The 19,028-nt window shown below is 41.9% G+C and overlaps 1 protein-coding gene across 7 annotated transcripts in view; it reads left to right on the forward strand.

The window, feature by feature from the left end:
- Positions 1–18,765, forward strand: part of LOC309588177 (protein ELYS-like) — a 46,573-nt gene extending 27,808 nt beyond the window's left edge. For all 7 annotated transcript variants that reach the window (XM_082307128.1, XM_082307130.1, XM_082307131.1 and 4 more), the window contains 17 exons: positions 158–304; positions 1,058–1,245; positions 1,418–1,562; positions 1,659–1,790; positions 2,601–2,748; positions 2,836–2,986; positions 3,533–3,640; positions 4,150–4,345; positions 5,402–5,599; positions 6,917–7,346; positions 9,173–9,275; positions 10,193–10,299; positions 10,963–11,147; positions 13,789–15,625; positions 16,404–16,537; positions 17,003–17,109; positions 17,596–18,765. In XM_082307128.1, coding sequence (XP_082163254.1) covers positions 158–304; positions 1,058–1,245; positions 1,418–1,562; positions 1,659–1,790; positions 2,601–2,748; positions 2,836–2,986; positions 3,533–3,640; positions 4,150–4,345; positions 5,402–5,599; positions 6,917–7,346; positions 9,173–9,275; positions 10,193–10,299; positions 10,963–11,147; positions 13,789–15,625; positions 16,404–16,537; positions 17,003–17,109; positions 17,596–17,788 — 4,509 coding nt within the window. In that variant the 3' untranslated portion in view covers positions 17,789–18,765. The remainder of the gene's footprint in view (positions 1–157; positions 305–1,057; positions 1,246–1,417; positions 1,563–1,658; positions 1,791–2,600; positions 2,749–2,835; positions 2,987–3,532; positions 3,641–4,149; positions 4,346–5,401; positions 5,600–6,916; positions 7,347–9,172; positions 9,276–10,192; positions 10,300–10,962; positions 11,148–13,788; positions 15,626–16,403; positions 16,538–17,002; positions 17,110–17,595) is intronic.
- Positions 18,766–19,028: the final 263 nt, after the last annotated feature.

Here is a 19,028-nt window from a genome sequence, read left to right on the forward strand (position 1 = left end):
TCTCTTCTTCAGGTTATAACAGCTTAAAATGGCAAGGCGAATTTCCTGCCTCCTGCCACTTTTACCTTCTTCTTTCATTATGGTTTTCTCAATGCAATGATGTGATGAATTTTTGGCCTTGCAAAGTTATTAGCCTTAACTAGATACTTGATACCAGACAATTTACTTGCTGCTCGATATCATGCATTCCCTGCCGAAGAAAGCGGAAACTTCAATCGACTCCTTCCCAACTGCCTTTGCCATCCCCTGGGGTCTTGTTAAGCTCATTCAAGGTTTTTGGCTTCTGGATCACAATGATTATGAAGTACGTACGTTACGGTTTAGTTAGACAGGCCTTGCAGTACAAAGCTATAATCTATAAAATGGCTTTAAGAAACTGGTGCTTAGCTGACAACAGGTGATAAAACATTAGCAGCTTTTTTGTAGTACCGCTCCGACACCTTCAGCAAGAAGTGATGATTGAAATTTTAATTACTTTGACAGGAAATGGATTCAAACAAAGAAGAAATCAACTTTAGTAATGCTTGATATGTGAATTTTCCAAGCCATCCCTTTAGGCTGTTTTCAGCAGACCAGTTGAGCACTTTCTCAAAAAGGGTGCTTTAGGTACTCTAAATAGTAAAACTGTGACCACAGAGCAGCAAGATTTGAGACAGAAGACTGCAAAAGTGACTGGTCAACCTAATCCATGTTCTTTCTGATGCTGAAGGTTGTTCTGTGCCTGTCACGACGTTCATATAACCTGTTTGTCTGGGAGAATGACTTATTATTTAGCCGTGTGTTTATAAAAAGCAAAGTTTGTATAGAGAGATTTGGTTAACCTAGAAAAGTGTGCATTACTCCTCTTAAAAGACTCGCTCTGGTCTGTATGGCTAACGGAAGCTTTTTCTGCACATACTTAAGAATTTTTCTGTACATGTCCTGTACCAAGTATTTCCTTAGTTAGTCCTCTAAGTTTGTTTAACCCGCATTCACCCTTACCTAAGAAACCGCTGAATGTTTTTGTTGCATGAGAGTATGTCTGTACCTTAATAAACCTGATCTCTGACTTCTACAGAGTTCACTGGCCCTGCTCTTTCATCCAGCTACGATCAAAACTGTGTCATGGCAACATAGGAGGATTATTCAGTCCCTCATGTGCCAAGGAGAGCACAGGCGAGCCCTCAGATACATACAGATGATGAAGCCATCAACGTCAAGCAGTAGTGAAGTGCGGCTTTTCCTCACTGTGTTGTTGTCCAATAGGTAAGGAAATACACCCCACCGCTTTGGCATTCAAATACTGTGAGAGGTGGAGAACAAATAATACAAATCACGATCCCTGAAATTTCCTTTAAGCTTTTGAATGCAGTCATTTTGGGGCGTCTTTCTGGCTCTACTGTTAATATTCCTTCACGTCTCAAAAACTTAATTGCAGGTGCGTGGTGGAGGCTTGGGGTCTGTTGCAGCAACATAGCACTAAGGTAGACATAGAAGAGCTGCTGAAACACATGTATGAAACCTGTCAGGAGATGGGACTAATGGAAGACTTACTGAAGCTACCTTTCACAGACACTGAACAAGTAAGTGTGGACAAGAAAACAAAAATCTTGATCGTCTCTTGGAAAGGAGAAGAGGCAGAATCGTAATAGATGTTTGCAATGTGTTATTTCTCATAGGAGTGTTTGGAGAAGTTTTTACAGACCAATGCTGGTGTTCAGAATCAGGAATTTCTTTTAGTCCACCATCTGCAGCGTGCCAACTATATCCCAGCACTACAGTTGAATCAGTCAATGAAGGTTAATCTTATGGTAAGCCTGAAAGTTCTGTCAAGCGTGCAAGTTTCTGTTAGGTGTTACGAACCGTTTTTGATAGTACTCAATAAAAATCCTGCTTTGGTTTTTTTTTATGCCATTCTTTGAAGTACCAGGAATAAGTTTCAACACCTTAAGTTACGGCTGAACCGAAAAGTTGAACAAAGTATTTCACTACTCCAAAGCTACTCTGTGAAGTTATAAATTGAATGTTACAGACCATGGCTGACGCCACTTAAAATAGTTTGTCTGCATCTGAGAAACAAATATCTCGCTCTTCTATCGGCCAATCTTATCGTTCAGTTACTCAGATGCGTATGCTACGTATGGTTTAAATTGCTGAAAGCTGTTTGTGCCACTCCTTTCTGTGGAATGAAGAGTATGTTGTATGTCATCTCTTGTATCTTGCACGCAACTTTCTTCTTCTAGCTGAGAGCAGTCCGGATGCCAATCCACAGGTAAAATTGGCGTGGTGATGTGTTTGGGTTTTTTTTTTATTTATTTCCTCAAGTTGTAGCATGAGCTCTACAATTCTACAACTTTCGTTTTACCACTTCTACGACAGAAATTCTTATCTAACTTCTCTGTCTCAAAATTTCTTCTTATGTGAACTTCTGTTATGGATCTGTGATGCATTCGCTGTTTTCCGGAACGACAGTTCTCCAGTGAATCAAACGTATAAGGTGGTTTTGGAAGTTTTAGGTCCTGCGTTTGGAAACTTGGATCCAGCCGGAAGGGAAGGTGCGTGTAGGTAGCTTTCCCTTACTCCTTTTAATAGTCCCATCATTTTGTCCATCATTTCGTCAGAACGATCGTGATCCTCGCTTGAGAGAGAGAGCAGTTGTCAGAAACTCCATATTAGACCAATACGGCAAGATCCTTCCTAGAGTCCAAAGGAAGCTGGCTGTAGAGAGAGCCAAGCCTTACCATTTGCCTTCATCGGTCTTCAGAGAAGGTAATTTTTAGGGGGGGGAATATAACGGACAACTAGCCATCACTTTGATTACACAGGGCTGATATGTTTTCCCCTCTTGCTTTACAGTCGCAAGACCAAAGCCGTTATCAACAGTAACAAAACAAGCTAATGCAGGAAATGTGCATACAAGAGCAACTTTCATCGGTAATGTGTTGTCCAAAATTGGAGAAGTATGGGTAGGGAACGAGCGGAAAACCAGTTTCTCACAATATGATAGGTAAGCAGCCTTTTAACAAAGTTTAGTCTTGAGCTACGTGTTTGGAGAGAGCGAGAAAAAGCCATTTGCATTATGGTAGTGTTTTGGAGGGAAGGTGCACCCGAATAAAGCTTTGTTTGCCTTTTTTGCACATACAATGTGTAACATTCGAGAAGCAATGCATCTGAAGTAATATTTGGAGAGGGATTTTTTTCTGCTGTGATGAGGTCATTTATGCAAATACCTGTATTTCCATGATGGTAAATGTGTTTACAGAATTTAAGACGGTTGAAACTAGAACACTAGGATTACCAGCGAGCCATTGGTGTACGGATTTTGGTAGACTCGATTGTGGGATCAAACAGCCATCTTTCACCGCTTCCTGCCCGGTTTCTGCTTCGTTTCTGCCCTTTTTACTTAAAACCAGGCAGACTTCTAAAGAGCAGAAAAGAGGCTCGTAGTTGTCAGGTGACTTTCCTACAGGTGGTATGGTCAAATAAGCTTGAATTCTGGTGTGCTTGGACTTCAGGCGAATGAGAGTCAGTTACGTTTTCCTTTCAATTCTAGCCCTAGAGCTACAGAACCACCAGGCTTAACACACGCTCTCCCTGGAGCAGAGTTGCGCGATCCATTTGTTGGGACACCGGTTACAAAATGTTCACAAAAACGTTCCAGGTATAGTAGATCTACAGAATGAATACTTCAGCAAGGTGTTGCCTCTCATATGTATGTGTGCACGTATGTTGTGTGTGTATGCGTGTGTGTGTATACTTTCTGTGTTTGCTACGTGTTCTGTTTGCATGTGGGTTTGTATCTGTTAAAGAAAAGGTCAACTTAGGGACACAACTAAGTGGAGAATTTGAAGTGGTCCCAGCACAGAAGTGCAGATGAAGTTTCTTCTGACATGAGAACTGCATCACTTGTGCAACTTAAAATTGGACTGCTCTTGCCTCAGAGGCAGTGGTTTAGGAAATTAAGTGTGAAATGTAAAGAATTAATTGAAAAAAGAAAATGCCTGTAACTTGCTCGTGGGCCTGATGCATCACCCCAGCAGTGCGGGTTCACCCGTTTTTCTCGTTCACTGAATGTTTTTGTTACGTATCATCTTAGATTTCTTGAACGCAGCATCATTTTTTTCCCATGTATTTATTTGTGTTCATACTTTAAATTGTGTATCTCAACAGATTGCTGGATTTGGTGGTTCGTCCTGTTCCTTCGTGTGCTGCAGCACAGGGTGGTAGCTGGGAGTCACCATGCAGAGCTTCTGCTCCATTCATGGCATCCAGCCCATTGAAATCAAATAGGCATGGTTCCATCTCACAAAAGAGTTTTTCAGGAGCATCAGAGCTGAATTTACTAGAGACTCCTCTGGTGGTTAAGGTTTGTATTTTAAAAAAGCAGTAACAACCAACCGAACCATAAGTCTGTAAACTTCGTTTAAAATGAAACCACCAAAGTGTTTAACACAAACACTGTTGGATTCACATTGGGGGATATTTTCAATATGCGTGGGGTTATTGTATGCACAGTCCTTTTGGAAGCAGTACGTTGGGAACAGTCTTGAAGAGGGAAAGTTTAGCTCTAATTTAATTGCAGTCTGCACGTTGTCCCATAGCTTTGTGGAATACACTTGTTTTTACTGCATGGAACAACGTGAGTTAAAACTGGACCTTTCGATATACTTAGATACCTGAAGATGCAACCCGTAGCTTAACCATCTCATCATTTAAGTGCTCAATAGCTCTGTGGAGTTTGACTTGCATACCTATGAGCAAGAACGTATGTGCTTCAGTTTCTGATGACAACGTTTTTCTTCGTATTGAATGTTGTCCATATCATTAGGCTAGTTTCATTTTCCTCCTTTTAAGCCCTTTCAAGACTGTCAAATCTTTTCTGAGCTGAGGTAAGAGGACCTGAGCGCTTCTAGATGCAGATGTGTGGGTGTTGTTACAGCAGCGTCCCTTAATTTAGTCTAGTGCGCAGATTGATCAAATAGTGAAAAAATAAGCTATCGCTGTTGCTTTGCTCATTGCCATTTGGCCTGGCAGTGTTTTCTGTCGCTGTATCCGGGGTAACATTTGGAGTTGTATGCCTTTTAGAAGAGCAGCCTAGAAATTGCAAAAATTACTGGGGTGGGAGATAACCTTGCAGACAATGAGATGCCACATCCTTGTTTCTTCAGGAAATGAATTTGAAAAATAACCTTTGATGTTGGCATCCAAAAAAAAAGCCAAAAGAAACATAAAAAGCATGGGTTTGGTTTTTATTGTTAAGATTTTCATCCCTTTGGAAAAAGAGCAGCGCGGAGGCTAAGCTCTGTCCTCTCTGCTGGGACAAACTCAGTTTGTAATTCAAACGAAGACTTTTGAGAAGGGAAGTCCTCTGTTTTGAAGATTTAACTGGTGTTAAAGTCAATGTGTGTGTTTCTTTTCATAGAGAGCTAAAGTTCTGGCCACGTCTGCTTCTGGTTTTCCTGGGTTTACTCCTCAGTCTATTCTCAGATCCAGCCTTCGCACCACACCCCTAGCAACTCCCTCTGCATCTCCAGGACGATCTGTTACTCCTCCTCTACGAGCGAAGGAACCTAGAATATCTTTCAGGGAAGAGATCTCGAATGCAGAATGGACTGTTGGGGTAAGCTGGGCTGTAGCGAGTGGGTTTTACAGGTAAAGGCTTTATAGGCTGTGGTTTGATTTAGGTTTTCTTTAAAGTTTGCCAACACTCCTTGTATTGAGAACTGGAATTGCAAATCAGAATGGCAGACTTGAATTTGGTCAGAAAAGGCTATGTTAGACCTTCTGTACCATCCCGTGCCTGCAGGAACACATTCATAATAAATGCCAGTGACATTGGCGGTTTTTGGTCAGGTGGTGTTAGGAGCTGTGGTTGTTCCAAATGGCTAGTTCAGCTTCCTGCTCTACCTTTTCCAACGGTGGTATGGCAGGAAGGTAAGGAAGATAGTTTGAGCCGGTTGTGTGGGTTTGTTAAGCTTTGTGAGTTCAACATCTTTGAAAGCAGCAGCGGTCTTGAGCAGCATTTACTTTCGTTCTCTCTTTTCACGAGGCTGGGTTTACCTAAATTATGGTAAAAATAGACTCCCGATGAAGAGAGCTGGACTCTTGTCTGTTCTCTAGCCCCAAAGTTCTCACGTTTGCTTCTTGCCTTGCACCAGGGCTAGCATTCGTATAGTTGCCAAATGAAGCTGGGCCGCCTGAAGGTTGCCCCCTTCTGCTCCTCCTTTTATTCTGTCCGTTGGATTCCCTGATTCAGCTCGTCATGCAGTTGCCCAAGTAACGTACCAAAATCAGGGGCAGAACAGGGGCGTGTGCTAGAATCTACATGTATGAGCTTTCCATACATGTACTGACAAGTTGTCATACTCTGTGTTTATTGTACTTTTCATTGCCTGTTATAACGAGCTACTCAATGGTAACAAGAGGCTCTCTCTCCTATATGAAGTTCTTACTAATTAGGCGACGTGGCCAGATAAATTTACTTGTTCCATGCTACAGGCATGGTGAGCACTAAATGATTTTAGTAGCGCATACAAGTTGAAAAGGCAAGCATAAAAAAAGAGAAATCTTGAATTAGGATTTTAGGTATGCAAAGCTCCCTCTTCTGGAAAGCACGGTAGTGAACCCAAAGAACAGCCCTGAGATGACAGTATAAGCAAGCACTTACAAGACCCACGGCATCTTAATTCTCCAAGGCCATGGAAACTCAATAAGCAGTCAGAAGGGTGATGAATTTTTACAATCAGCTTTAAAAGCTAAGATAGCGCTAGAATGAGAATTAATTTTGTAGCGCCTTGCTTAAGGTGGCACTTGTAAACCTTACAAGTATCGGTATATGTTTGTTGTTGTTTTGTTTTGTTTTTTTTTCCCCCCCTTACTTTCACAAAAAGCGTATGCATGTTATTGATAGTGAACTTTTTTTTCCCTAAAAAAAAAGGTAATGGAAGGTGATAAAGCACTGTCTGGAGCTTCATCTGAGCATCGACATGGAGTGGTGGAGGATGCTTGGTCTGAAAGTAGAGAGAAAACAACTCTGTTTACTCTGAGCAATCCTGAGGATGATCGTGCTGAAATGGAAGAGTCTTCAGAAAGCATACCTGGAGCTGGTTTGGAGAAACTGGATGCCAGCAAAGAAACTAGTAGCTTCTCTGCCAGGTCAGACCAAACTACTTTGGAGTATCATGATGCAAAATCACCTGGCGATTTTGAAGATGATGTCATCTTCATAGCTGCTAAACCAGCTAATTCTTCCCCTGAAGAAAGTGCCGGTTTTCAAGAACTGGGGAAGGAAGAAGACAGTGAAGTGGCTGAAGATAAACCTTTCCAGATGGAACAACCAGATTCATCAGAACTAAGAAAAGAAGCTGGTGGGTTTCATCCTATGATAACCTACGTTTCAGAATTTTTCAAATGTCTTCAAAAAGGTTAAATTACTGATGAGTGCAATAGTTAATGGTGAGCGTTCACAAGTGTCCTAGGCACTTCCTTGTCCTGGGCTTCTAAAACTGCCACTGTGTTTTGAGTGCTTCTTTAGGTATCCTGGACGTTAGGAATGTCTACTGCTTTTGGCTGACATTTCTTGTGTGTAATTGCAGGTGAGAGGCAGCAGCGATTTGTGGGAGTTTTGAGGGGGATACAGGTTGAAGACTTAGGCTTCTGGTTGTGTTTTAGGGGTACTTTGGTAGGCTGCAGGTTTTTTACAGCAAGTTTAGTGTAGGGCATGCTTTGAGCACATAGATTTCTTTTTTCTTTTTTCTTTCTTTTTTTTTTTTTTTAACCACGTCATTAGTGTTCAGTTCATGCTTGTTCGTTTTGCTGGCTCAACAGCTTATGCAGCCTTTTCCAAACCTATTTCAGTTGGTCTTTGGTAATTCAGCTTAACTGAACTCCTTCAAGCCAGTCCAGCTGCTGAGGATGTGCTCATATGAGCAGGTCTGCTGGCAGATTCGAAGAGATGTAGCTCGCTGGCTGGGGAGCAGTGATGAAGAGCTGGGAATGAAAGTAGTGCCAGAACAGGGAGAAGATGTGCAAGCACAGCTGCAGTCAGTATTTGACAAACAGAGCTCAGTCCCTTCGAGTCTCTCTAAACAATGTTTGCTGTTCCTGGGACATGTGTGCAAGTGTCAGAGTTCTGTGTCTGAGGTCTTGAAAGGGTTCGTAGCAGTGAGGGTGTACTCCAGCATCGGTGCGTCATCTGCAGCCTGATTTAGTCCTAAGTCTGAGACGATTCTGGAGGATCCTGGAGAGTGAGTGTTGCTATGGAAGTTCCTCAGCTCCTTTCCTTTTTAAATGACAGGAGTGCCCAGATATGGGCTCCATGTACATGGGTAAAAGGGATTCTCCAGATCTGAGTGCTTCTAGTAAGAGAGGTCAAAACATTTGCCTGTCCTATTTTAGACGTCTTGGATTTGGACAAGAAATCAAAGGTGCTTTTCATTAAAAACAACACTAAGGTACTAATCGTTAAAGAATAACCTTATGAAGAAACTTTGTCACGGCTGGACTCTGGTACCAAGAGTTCTGTACAATTTCAGTAGTCTGGAAGCATTGGAGGGCGGTCCGTATAGCTCCTGCTTGGCCTGAGCCTGCAAAATTATGCCAGTCCTGCATACTGTCTGCAAAGGTAATTGCTGGATCTGGAGGAAGCAGACAGTAGAAGCAAAGAAGAAAAGGAGCATGTTTCTAAAACGGAACCTGTTGAGATAAAAGCAGGTTAGCAAGCAGCTGGGTTTCCACACCACCAGTCAATCACTAGAGAAGAGAACAAGAGAAGACCTGAGACGCATTCTTGTAGAAGTGGGGAAACGGAGTCAGGAAAGAAAAGCAGGAGTGCCGGAATGAGAGAAGTATCCAAAGAGAAATAAGAAATGTTACTAGCCAGTTTTAAGAAGGAGGGATGTTTTCTGAAGTTTCTGAATGTATTAGGGCAGTAACATAGCAAGTTTAGTTTGTAAACAGAATATCAATGGTCATTTTGTTTCCTTGACTGAAATGATGCATCAGACTCCTTGTTTTACTGGGAAGAAGAATTCGGACCTTGTGTGCATTTGAAGTCTCGGTAGCATTATTTTGTTTAGATGGCTATCCTAGGTGAAATGCATAAAGGCTCACTCCCTTCAAAAACTACATGAGCGTTTCAAAAGAAATGCTGTTAAGTGCCACAGGGAAGTCATCCACCTGTCGATTTTTGTAGGATTTGTGGAAGAATCAAATGCTGAAAGTCCTGCCCTTCCTGAGGATGGTGAATTGGTGGTTAAAGCTGCTGAGGCTGCTGCTTTTGGGACTGCAAGTGAAGGGTAAGTTTATAGAACAGATACATCTTTGCGTTCACACAACATGTAGCTGCTGGCTCTCGTGTGTTTGAGAACTATGATTTTGACCTGGTCTTGGTCCTTTCCTGTGTTCTTATATATGATGGCTTCTCTATTCCTTTCTGTCTGGGAACACAACTAATTTGGCATGAATAGAAGTCAAATCGACTAGCTGTCAGTTTGAGTCTTTTTTTCCTCAAATCATTGCAGACCTCAAAGTATGATGAGAAGGGCTTCGTTCAACAGGCTCTATAAACCTTTTTACGGTTTGAGGGTTACTAAGCAGATACTGTGAACATAAGCCCTGCTTTAGTCTGAAAATTGCCTAGCTAAAAATTGCACCTGAGATTCCTGTAACGTTAGCAGGTTTATTTTGGGGTTTGAGTACTTTCTGGCAGTATTTTATACACTTAATTTCTGTTTTCTGTCTGTGCTCAATTAGCTTCTCTTTGTTTATGGAAGGGGAAGCAGTTTTCTTGCCAGATACTTTAAAAGCTGTAACTGCTTAGTGATAAAGACAGAATGTTAGTCATGAAATAACCCTTCATTTCAAGTGGTAACATACGCTGGTACAGACATTTGTTCAGTTTGTTGTTAACCTCCAATATAGCAGTTGCACTCTTGCTGCAGAAGACAATTGACACCTTACTCTTCAGTACCACTCTGTTGCGATGTTATTATCTAGTGTTAGATAGATAGCTGGGAAGAATGTTCAGTGCTTGATTCATTGCATAAAAGGAGTCAGGAATTGAATGTAGCTATGTTGGTAAAGGGATTTCTAATTTTTCTTAATTGTTTCTGTTTTGAAACTTGAAGGTTGTACAGTGAGAAAGTAACCTGTAAAGCTCTTCAAGGTTTGTTTTGAAGCTGTATGATGAATTTCTCTCTTTCTGTTCATGAAGCGAAACAACCCACCAGGAGTCCAGAATGTCCTCTGCATCAGAAGAAAAAGCCATACCAGCTGCACCAAATCCACAGCTCTCTGAATCCCCGGGGGCAGATGCTGAATGTATGTACAGTGTGTTGGAGATGTTATGGGAGTTGAGGTAGCTGAACTCCTGAAGTAAAATGTGTGGTTTGCCATACCGCTACCGGTGTCTCAGACTGAAGTAGTGCTAGCATGCTGCTACTAACTTTCATTAAACTGCAGAGAGAATACCCTCCTCAAAGAAAGTCCTTGTAGAAAATGCATTGTGACTGTTCCTGTTCTTGACAAAGGTATTGAGAAAACTGGTAGCATTTAAAATATTCGAAGGAGAGATCAGTATGCGTTTTACTGTTGTGCAGCACTCCTAATTTGTCTGCTATGGGATCTGCTGCTTGAGTTACTATATGACAACGTGATGCATCCTCGGTGTTTGGGCTGTGAAGAAGAACTAGCTATCAGTGTGCCTTTCCAGCCACCCTTTCCTCTGTTGTTCTTTTTCTCTGTGGGCTTCCCGGCTGATTTTACCCTTGCTCTTTTTTGGTTTGTTTGTTTTGTTTTGTTTAATTGTGGGGCTGCCTCCTTTACCAGGTAGATAGTTCTGGCTTCTAGTTTGTGGCGACAGCCCAACATATGTGCCAGGGTGGAGAACTGTGGTGTTGGCTCCTGCTGCCTCTGTTAATTCCTGTTGCTTAAACCTGTGCCATTATATAGCAGTTAAGTTAAAATTGTATACATCTCTTCCAGCTGTGATAAGTATCCTTGACAGTGAGGACGTGGTCAGTACTCATTCAGAAAATCGCCTTGAGAGGAAGTGTGTGGATTTACCTAAAGAACGTGACCTCGAAGCAGCTGAAGTTGAAGAAGATGTTCCTCTTCTGCAGGAAGAAGTAGCTGTTTCTAACAATCTTCCTCAAACTGAGGAAATGAACGTGAGTAAACTATTCTCCCATTTTCTACAAAACAGAAAACACTTTGCAAATTGAGGACAAGCCTGTCTTCCTGACAAGTAGAAGACACACAAAACCGTCTCAGTTTCTTTAGCTGGTTAACACAAGTTAAAACCTCATTATGTATGTTAAATGCAGTAAGAAAAGTTGAGGAGTGCAGCTGGTTGATACTGGGGGCCATTTACCAAATGACAAAATGATGGGGGATCGAAACGCATTTTCGGAATGATTTAGGTGCTTAGATCCTTTACTATGTGTTCCTTAGTAACATAACCAGAATTCCCAGTCATGAGTTAATTTCAGTGTCAAGACATTTCCAGCTACTTAACTTTTAAAAAAAACAAAAAACAAAAAACAAAAACCAACCATGTTTTTTTAACATCTAAACTTAGCAAAATAGGGATGTTAAGAGGTTGTTCACATGGACTGCAAATCAGAACTAGAGATTCTCCAGGTGTCCCAGGTTTTTCCCCATTGTTCTTACTTCTACTGGGGCTGATGAGTTATTTGGCTTCATTGTGGATGTCCTCGAAGTACCCTATAGAGTATACTGTCAATCTCTTGTAGGATTACCCTCACAGGAATTAAGAATAGTTAGAGCGAAACACAAACTGAAAGGTAGGCGTACCACAAATAGGTTGGTCTTAAGTAACAGCAAATGCTTTTCAGTGTCCCAGATTTCAGATGAAGTTAAATAGGCAGTGACTTCTGTAGCTTGTCTCAGCTTTGGGATTTAGGACAATGCTGTAGAGAAGATGATTATAGACTTGGCAATACATAAAGCACTTATGGGAGCAAAGGGCAAATTTGTAATGGGAAGAAGGGAGCAGGTAGAGGAGACAAAGGTCTCAAAGCTTCTGCAGTCGTTCATGTAGCAGCACCGTGAAGGTTTTTCTGCTTTTGTTGTAGCTGGTTCTTACTGATTTATATGGAAACATCTGGTTTGGGCTTGTCTGCCTTCGCTGAATTTAGGACAAATTACTTACTGCTTTCTTGGTCGTAGACTTGTAAGCATAAAAGGAAAGTTTATGCAGACTAGTATGTCTTGAATTTAGTTTTGAAGCATGGCACGTTGCTATGCAATGATGCTTTAGCAACTTTTGACAAGGCAGGAGGCAATAAAATAAGCAGATTCTGTGGCGACTCCTGTTGAGTGGCTTCTTCCTTCTGCCATCGTTGGCTAGCGCTATAACGTAGAGGGCTGGGCAAAGGTCTTTACACATGGATTAAGTGATCTTGACCATCTGAGTCATCACTCGAAATACGTAACAGATGCTACTTTTGTTCTCAGCATAAAAGCTTGAGTATCTCATGTGGATCATTGCTCATTGAGAGCAGCCCTGAGGAGAAGGACTTTGGGGGTACTGGGAGATGAAAAGCTGGACATGAGCCGGCAATGTGCTCTCGCAGCCCGCAAAGCCAACCATATCCTGGGCTGGATCAAAAGAAGCATGGCCGGCAGGTCGAGGCAGGTGATTCTGCCCCTCTACTCTGCTCTGGCGAGACCCCACCTGCAGTGCTACATCCAGCTCTGGGGTCCTCAGCACAGGAAGGACATGGACCTGTTGGAGCGGGTCCAGAGGAGGGCCACAAAAATGATCAGAGGGATGGAGCACCTCTGCTCTGAGGACAGGCTGAAAGAGCTGGGCTTGTTCAGCCTGGAGGAGAGAAGGCTGCGGGGAGGCCTTATTGCAGCCTTTCAATACTTAAAGGGGGCCTACAAGAAAGATGGGGATAGTCTTTTTAGCAAGGCCTGCTGCGGCAAGGCAAGGGGTAATGGTTTTAAACTAAAGGAGAGTAGATTTAGACTGAACACAAGGAAAAACTGTTTCACGATGAGGGTGGTGAAACACTGCAATGGGTTGCCCAGAGAGGTGGTGGATGCCCCATCCTTGGAAACATTCAAGGGCAGGCTGGATGGGGCTCTGAGCAACCTGATCTAGTTGAAGATGTCCCTGCCGATTGCAGGGGGGTTGGACTAGATGGCCTTTAAAGGTCCCTTCCATCCTAAAGCATTCTATGATCTAGAAGGAAAGAATAATTGCTCAGTACAGGAAACTACAAAACACGAGGTGGAGGTATTTAGGACAGATGTGTTGTCTCAGGGAATCCCAGTGATTCCTTAGCTCGCAGTGTTGAGTTGTGGGATGCGATACCTGGCCAGTTTGACAAAGCATTGCGGTCACAGCTGTCACGACTGAAACTTCAAACTTTGTATCTTACATGATTGTATCTTACCCTGTTAGATGCAGAGTCGGTCGCTCTGTGTGGATCCGTAGTCAGTCCCGAAAGTACTGCGATGGGATGACGACTGCCAGTTGTGTATACAGCTTGCACTGTAAAACTGCTCACTTTGTTCACGGGTGGTGGCAAATCGTTAGGCATGAACAGAAATATCAGAAATGGAGCACGTGATTGCAGAGACTGAATACTCTGTTCTCCGTCCCTTAAACGCGTAAACTTTTCTCTCCAGTAGAGAGTGCGCTGGATGTTTCTAACTTTACAGTCAGTGGTGATCTGAAAGGAAAGGCAGCGTTTCGCTGTCCTCAGTCTCATCTAGCTCAGCTGGAAGTTAGTCCGTTTGGTAATCAATAGTGCATTCACAGCCATTTTTTAACTTTAGGTTCTTGAAGATTGTGCGGTTAAGGCACAAACCTCGGAAGAAGCCCCTGAAAGATCACCATATAGTGAACTGCTTCCATCAGGCAGTCTTCAATACAGCTATGCTACTATAGAGCAACAGTTTGCGTGTGATTTGCCTGATAATAAGGATAGTGAATGTGATGCAGCTGAGGGAGATGGAGAGCTTTTTATACCTCAGAGTAATTTTACTTTAGTCTTGGAAGGAGAAGAAGGTGAAGGGGAGATGGGAGGCCCTACGTCAGTAGATGGTTCTCGACCGGCTGGCGCGACAACAGAGGAAAAACCTGTGAACAGTTTAGGAAATTCTGAAAACCAAGACCATGTGACAAACTCGGTGTCCACTGTAACTAGCGATCAGGCATCTCAAAAGATTGCAGAGTCGCTCCCATATGTGCCTGAACCCATTAAGGCAGCTATTGCTGAGAACTTGCTGGATGTAATCAAAGACACAAGGAGTAAAGAATTTACATCTGAAGTTGTAGAACAGTCTATTCATGAAAGCATAGGTAAAAAGGTAACTAGATTCCAGAAGGCAAAAGCTCCCCTAACAACTGTGCCAGAAGGAGTGGAAGATGACACCAGCATCCATCAAGTCGAGTATGTCATCACTCCTAGGACACGCACAAGGGGGCAACTGAGTAGAAGTCTAAGTATTGCATCGGCAGGCGATCAGCAACTGCTGAAGGCAGACAAACCAGTTCTGTTTGGACTGTCTCCTAGGAGAAGTACCAGGCGAACAAAAGAAGCATCAGAGACTTCTAGTCTTCAAACGGAAGAAAATGCTGACGGTGAGCAAAGAATACCTGGGATCCCTGTTACTCCTAGGAGAGGTAGGAAGCCTAAACCGACTAATTTTGAAAAAGTAGAAAGCAGCCATTCTGATGGACAAGCGTTGTCTGTCAGGACGCAGTCCATAGCCGTTACTCCAAGAAGAGGATTAAGGAGAGCAAAGGAAGCTGCGTCTGAACTCTTGGAAGAGGCGAATCAGGAAACTTGTCCTGTGGAAGGTAGCGTTATTGCTTCTGCTACTTCCAAAAGGACTAGAGGAGGGAAAAGTTCAGCAGGAGATGAAGAAAGTGGCCAGACGGACACTGCTCATAAGATAAAACCGGCGGTCAGTCCCAGCAGAAGTGCAAGAAAACTGAAAAGCATTAATTTACAATTGACTGAAAATACGGTCAAGGATCCAGAGGTGCAGCCTAGTGACCAAGTACCCGTGCCAACTAAACGGGGCAGAAGAAGAAAGATGAGTTCATCCGAAGTTTCAGAAAATTCTGACCTTGATCTGTCTAAATCCTCGCTTCCTCAAACAGAATTCAAACTTGCTGTCACTCCTAGAAGAAGTGCTAGGAAAGGGGCACGCAATCTCTTGGCAGACACAGAATCTCTCTCTACTCAGGAAAACGTACGTTCAGGGGGGAAAGTGGAAATCCTTGATACTCCTAGGAGAAGAGCAAGAAGAGTTGCACGTGCTAAAGCAGGAGAAACGGATACTCGTGAGCAAACACCTGCACAGCCAAATGAGGAATCGGCCACACCCAGGACTACAGTAAGGACGGGGCGTCGGGGCAGAAAGAGACGCTCAATATTGGCAGAGAGCACAGGGGAGGAGGCCTTCCCCCAGGGACCTGGTGGCAGTCCTTTGCTGCTTGAAGGCATAAACCCATCAGGACGTGAGGAAACATCAAGAACTTTAACGGATCGTATTACAAGAACCAGATCCCGCAAAACTGCCGTGCATCAGAAACTGTCTGTTGAGGAAAAGGAGCCCTTCCTTTTCTCTCCTCCTCTCACAAAGCTGACAAAGAGATTTAAAGGTAGGTGCATTGTGTTCGTGCACAAAATAGGGCATATTCCTGTCTTGTAAGCTGCGTAAAAGAGATGGATGCAAGGATGGCTTTAAGTATTACAAAGAACGTAAGCACGCAAAATAAAAAATGTGGAAGGAGGCAGTTCATCTGTTTTCTGGACTCTACACGACTGGCTGACTGGTGGTGGAAAGAGATGAGGAGGCTGATCTGAGTAGAGTGAAATGAAATTTAAGCCGAATTTTTGTGATGAGCTTAATTTCTATCAATTTGGAAAACAGGAGTGGTATCCGTTAAGACGTGATTGCCATCTCCTCCCCCCGCTGGAGAAAGAAAGGAGGCATGCTTCCAAATTCAGTTTTGAACTTAAAATGAGCTGCATCTTGCAACAAACTATGCAGCTGTTTAATTATGGATTGTTTTTTGTGGGCATATGCTTTGTGAGTGAAGTTACTGCCCATAGGGTTCTTTAATAAAATGACTACAGGATAATTTTTTTTTTGAGATTTGTAAGGCCAGTTGATGCCTCTTGAGCATAATATCTTTGATTGTGTAAGTGCAGGTAAAACCACTGCACTGGCTTATTTTTGTTTCACAATTTACTGTAAAAGAATGGGTTCCAAGAGGCAGTTACTAGGGGAAAAATAGCTCCACATTGAGGGTTTATAAACCTGGTTGGAGCTTTTATTCCAGGAAGCTATTGTGCTCCTGATTATCAGCTGTCATTTAACGTCACTGTCCTTTATGTATAACATACATGCATGTTAACAATACATTGTCATTTTAGCTGGAAAAGCAGACCATCCTGTGCAGCTTAAGGATTTAGACCCGGACATGTCTTCTCAATTCGTCTTTTCACCGCCTCTTTTGCGATCAAGGACGAAAAATGTATCTAGCATTTCCCGAATTGTGAAAGAACCAGTAAGTAAAAACTCTAGTTACTAGTCTCATGTTCTTGATTTTTACTCCATACTGCTTTTTCAAATCATACTTTGCAATGCCTTGCTTTTTTCGTTGAAAGTATATCTAAAAAGAGAGCTTTAAATTAATCGGCTAAACAATTTATATTTTTTTCACTTCATGACAGCTAGCTACGGAAATCAATTTTGAGTCTATGTAAGTCAAGAATTACTAAGTATCGCTTTGCCTTTAACAAAAGGCACAGTGGCTTTCTTTAAACTCACTTGGTGTGTTATCTGTTCATTTCAGAGTTTGAACTTTTAGGGTGGTCCAATAACTTGAGGTGGAAGGTTTGTTTTTTGAGGGAAATTGTAATGCTTTTGGAAATAACTTTGTCAGGACTTCTTCATGAAAGAAACATTCCTTTGTATTCTGTAGAAGTGTAAGAAGCTGTGCATGAGTAACGTTTTGGTTTCCTTAACCTAGGAGCTTCCAACTAAAGAGGAAGAGGATACCAAATCCACAGAGCCTATGGGAAAGCCCAAATTGAAGAGAGGTAGAACTGCAAAGCCAGAAATGAAGAAAGCAAGCAAGTATGAAATTCTTCTTAAATACCTCCTTGCGTTCCTTTATTGTGGTAGTGGTTGAGCTGTTAGCCACCTACCTTCCTCTTCCTCACTTGGCCGTGCGGTTCTGCTCTGACTTTACAAGCCTGCCCAGCTTGCTGGTCTGATAGGCCCCCTTCTCCCCACTTAATGGTTTAGCTTTCTAATGGAAACGGAAGAGGGACGTGTTTTCTGGTTCCTTCTGGAAAGCTGTCTGAGGACATTTGCCTCTGAAGAGCTGGGGTGGGGGGCTCTAAAAGCTCCTATGAGCAGCGACGGAGAATGCTTGGGACAGTCTGGTAAGGAATGTAGGCAAAAGGAAGCTTATTTATCTACCTTTTCTGCTTGATCCTGTCTACAAAGAAGCCCATAAATAATGCTTTGCCATTGATTTTGTAATTCCACAGTTTCTTTTTCCTCTAGTAAATGTTGCTGGTAATAAAAAATCCATTTGATACTTCTCTTTCTTGTCAGAACCTCAAGACAAGAAGGTTCTTGGTCACCTCCACCAGTGGAAATAAAATTCATCTCTCCTTTTGGAAGTCCAGTGGATGGACCAAAAAACAAACAGAAAGAAACTGCAGACGTGGCAGAGAAGACTCTACGAAAGAACAAAAAAAGACTGTCTAATTTTCCAAAGCCAGTTGTGCGCCGGAAGATGCTGTAACTGTTTTTTAAGTTTAGAATGTACACCACTGTTTGTAAAGTCATCAAAATTGTCTGGATTAGTAAAAAGAAGAAAAAAATCATCTAATTTGGAAGAGATAATTTATATAAATTATTGTAAAATTTCATAAACTAATGGTCTTCAAGAAGTAACTCCATATGGAGTGTGGTTTCTTCAGTCAATGCAGTTTTCTATTTTATATTAAGACTTCATACCTTTATATAATATGTAAATACAGCTTATTTTAGGAATGTGAAATAAAAATGTCTACTTCACAATATGCTTACTGTCTGATAGCTTTTTGAGGGAATTAATGGGTTGAATGGTCTGTATCGCTGAGGAATTTTAATGTTGGTTGGCAAGAGTTGCTGACCTTGACAAGTGGGGCCGAAAGCTTTTTAAGCTTTTTAAAAGTTTGCTTGGAACTCCTATACCAAGTAAGCATTTAAAACGTGCTAGTTGAGATGTAATACGTGACGTCTGACCTTCTGGCACAAAAAATTGGGCTCACAATACAAACTGGTAATTCCTTACATTCACCGTTAAGTTGTACTGTGTTGAAGTCAGAAGGCAAAGAACTGTGTTTTAAGCTGTGCAATATTTTTTTGTATTTGTCTTGAACTTTGGCAAAGCTGCTCTTTTGTTCATAAAACTAGATCCCACCTCAGATGTTTTGCTAGTTTTTGCCGCTTGTTGTCAGCAACAAATTAACTGTATAGCGGGTGTGATGGTTGCAATAGCATCTCAAATTTAAAGGGATATTACCCGCATACTTTGAAATTTGAGCCAAAATTATTTTCGTAAGGCTACTAGGAATGCTACTGTAATTGAAGTAATTATTGTCTGTAAACACATCTTGCAATATTTGAAGCCTGCATATCACAGCACTGAAAACCTGATGGTAAAGCTAACATAATAGTCTGAAAAAGGTACAAAAATGTACAGAATCCTTAGCTACAAACCATATTTTTGAGTCATTATTTCATTAATGATCTTGGGTTATGGAGCAAATGTCCCTATAAAGCTTCAATTTGTAAAAATAAACCCCAAACCCTATTCTTTTAAAAGCAGACATGGAAGTACTATTTTGATGTGCAGTCTTTTTGACAATGGATTATTTTTATGTATGTTAATTTATATACGGATGCAACTTTGCAGACTACGGAATGGTGGAACCTGACATTAAACTTTGCAGTTAGTAAAAACTACTCCAGCTACTCTAAGAAATAATTTATTGGTT

Source organism: Platalea leucorodia, assembly GCF_965183815.1.
Source record: "Platalea leucorodia genome assembly, chromosome: 3".
In the NCBI taxonomy this organism is placed as follows: domain Eukaryota; kingdom Metazoa; phylum Chordata; class Aves; order Pelecaniformes; family Threskiornithidae; genus Platalea; species Platalea leucorodia.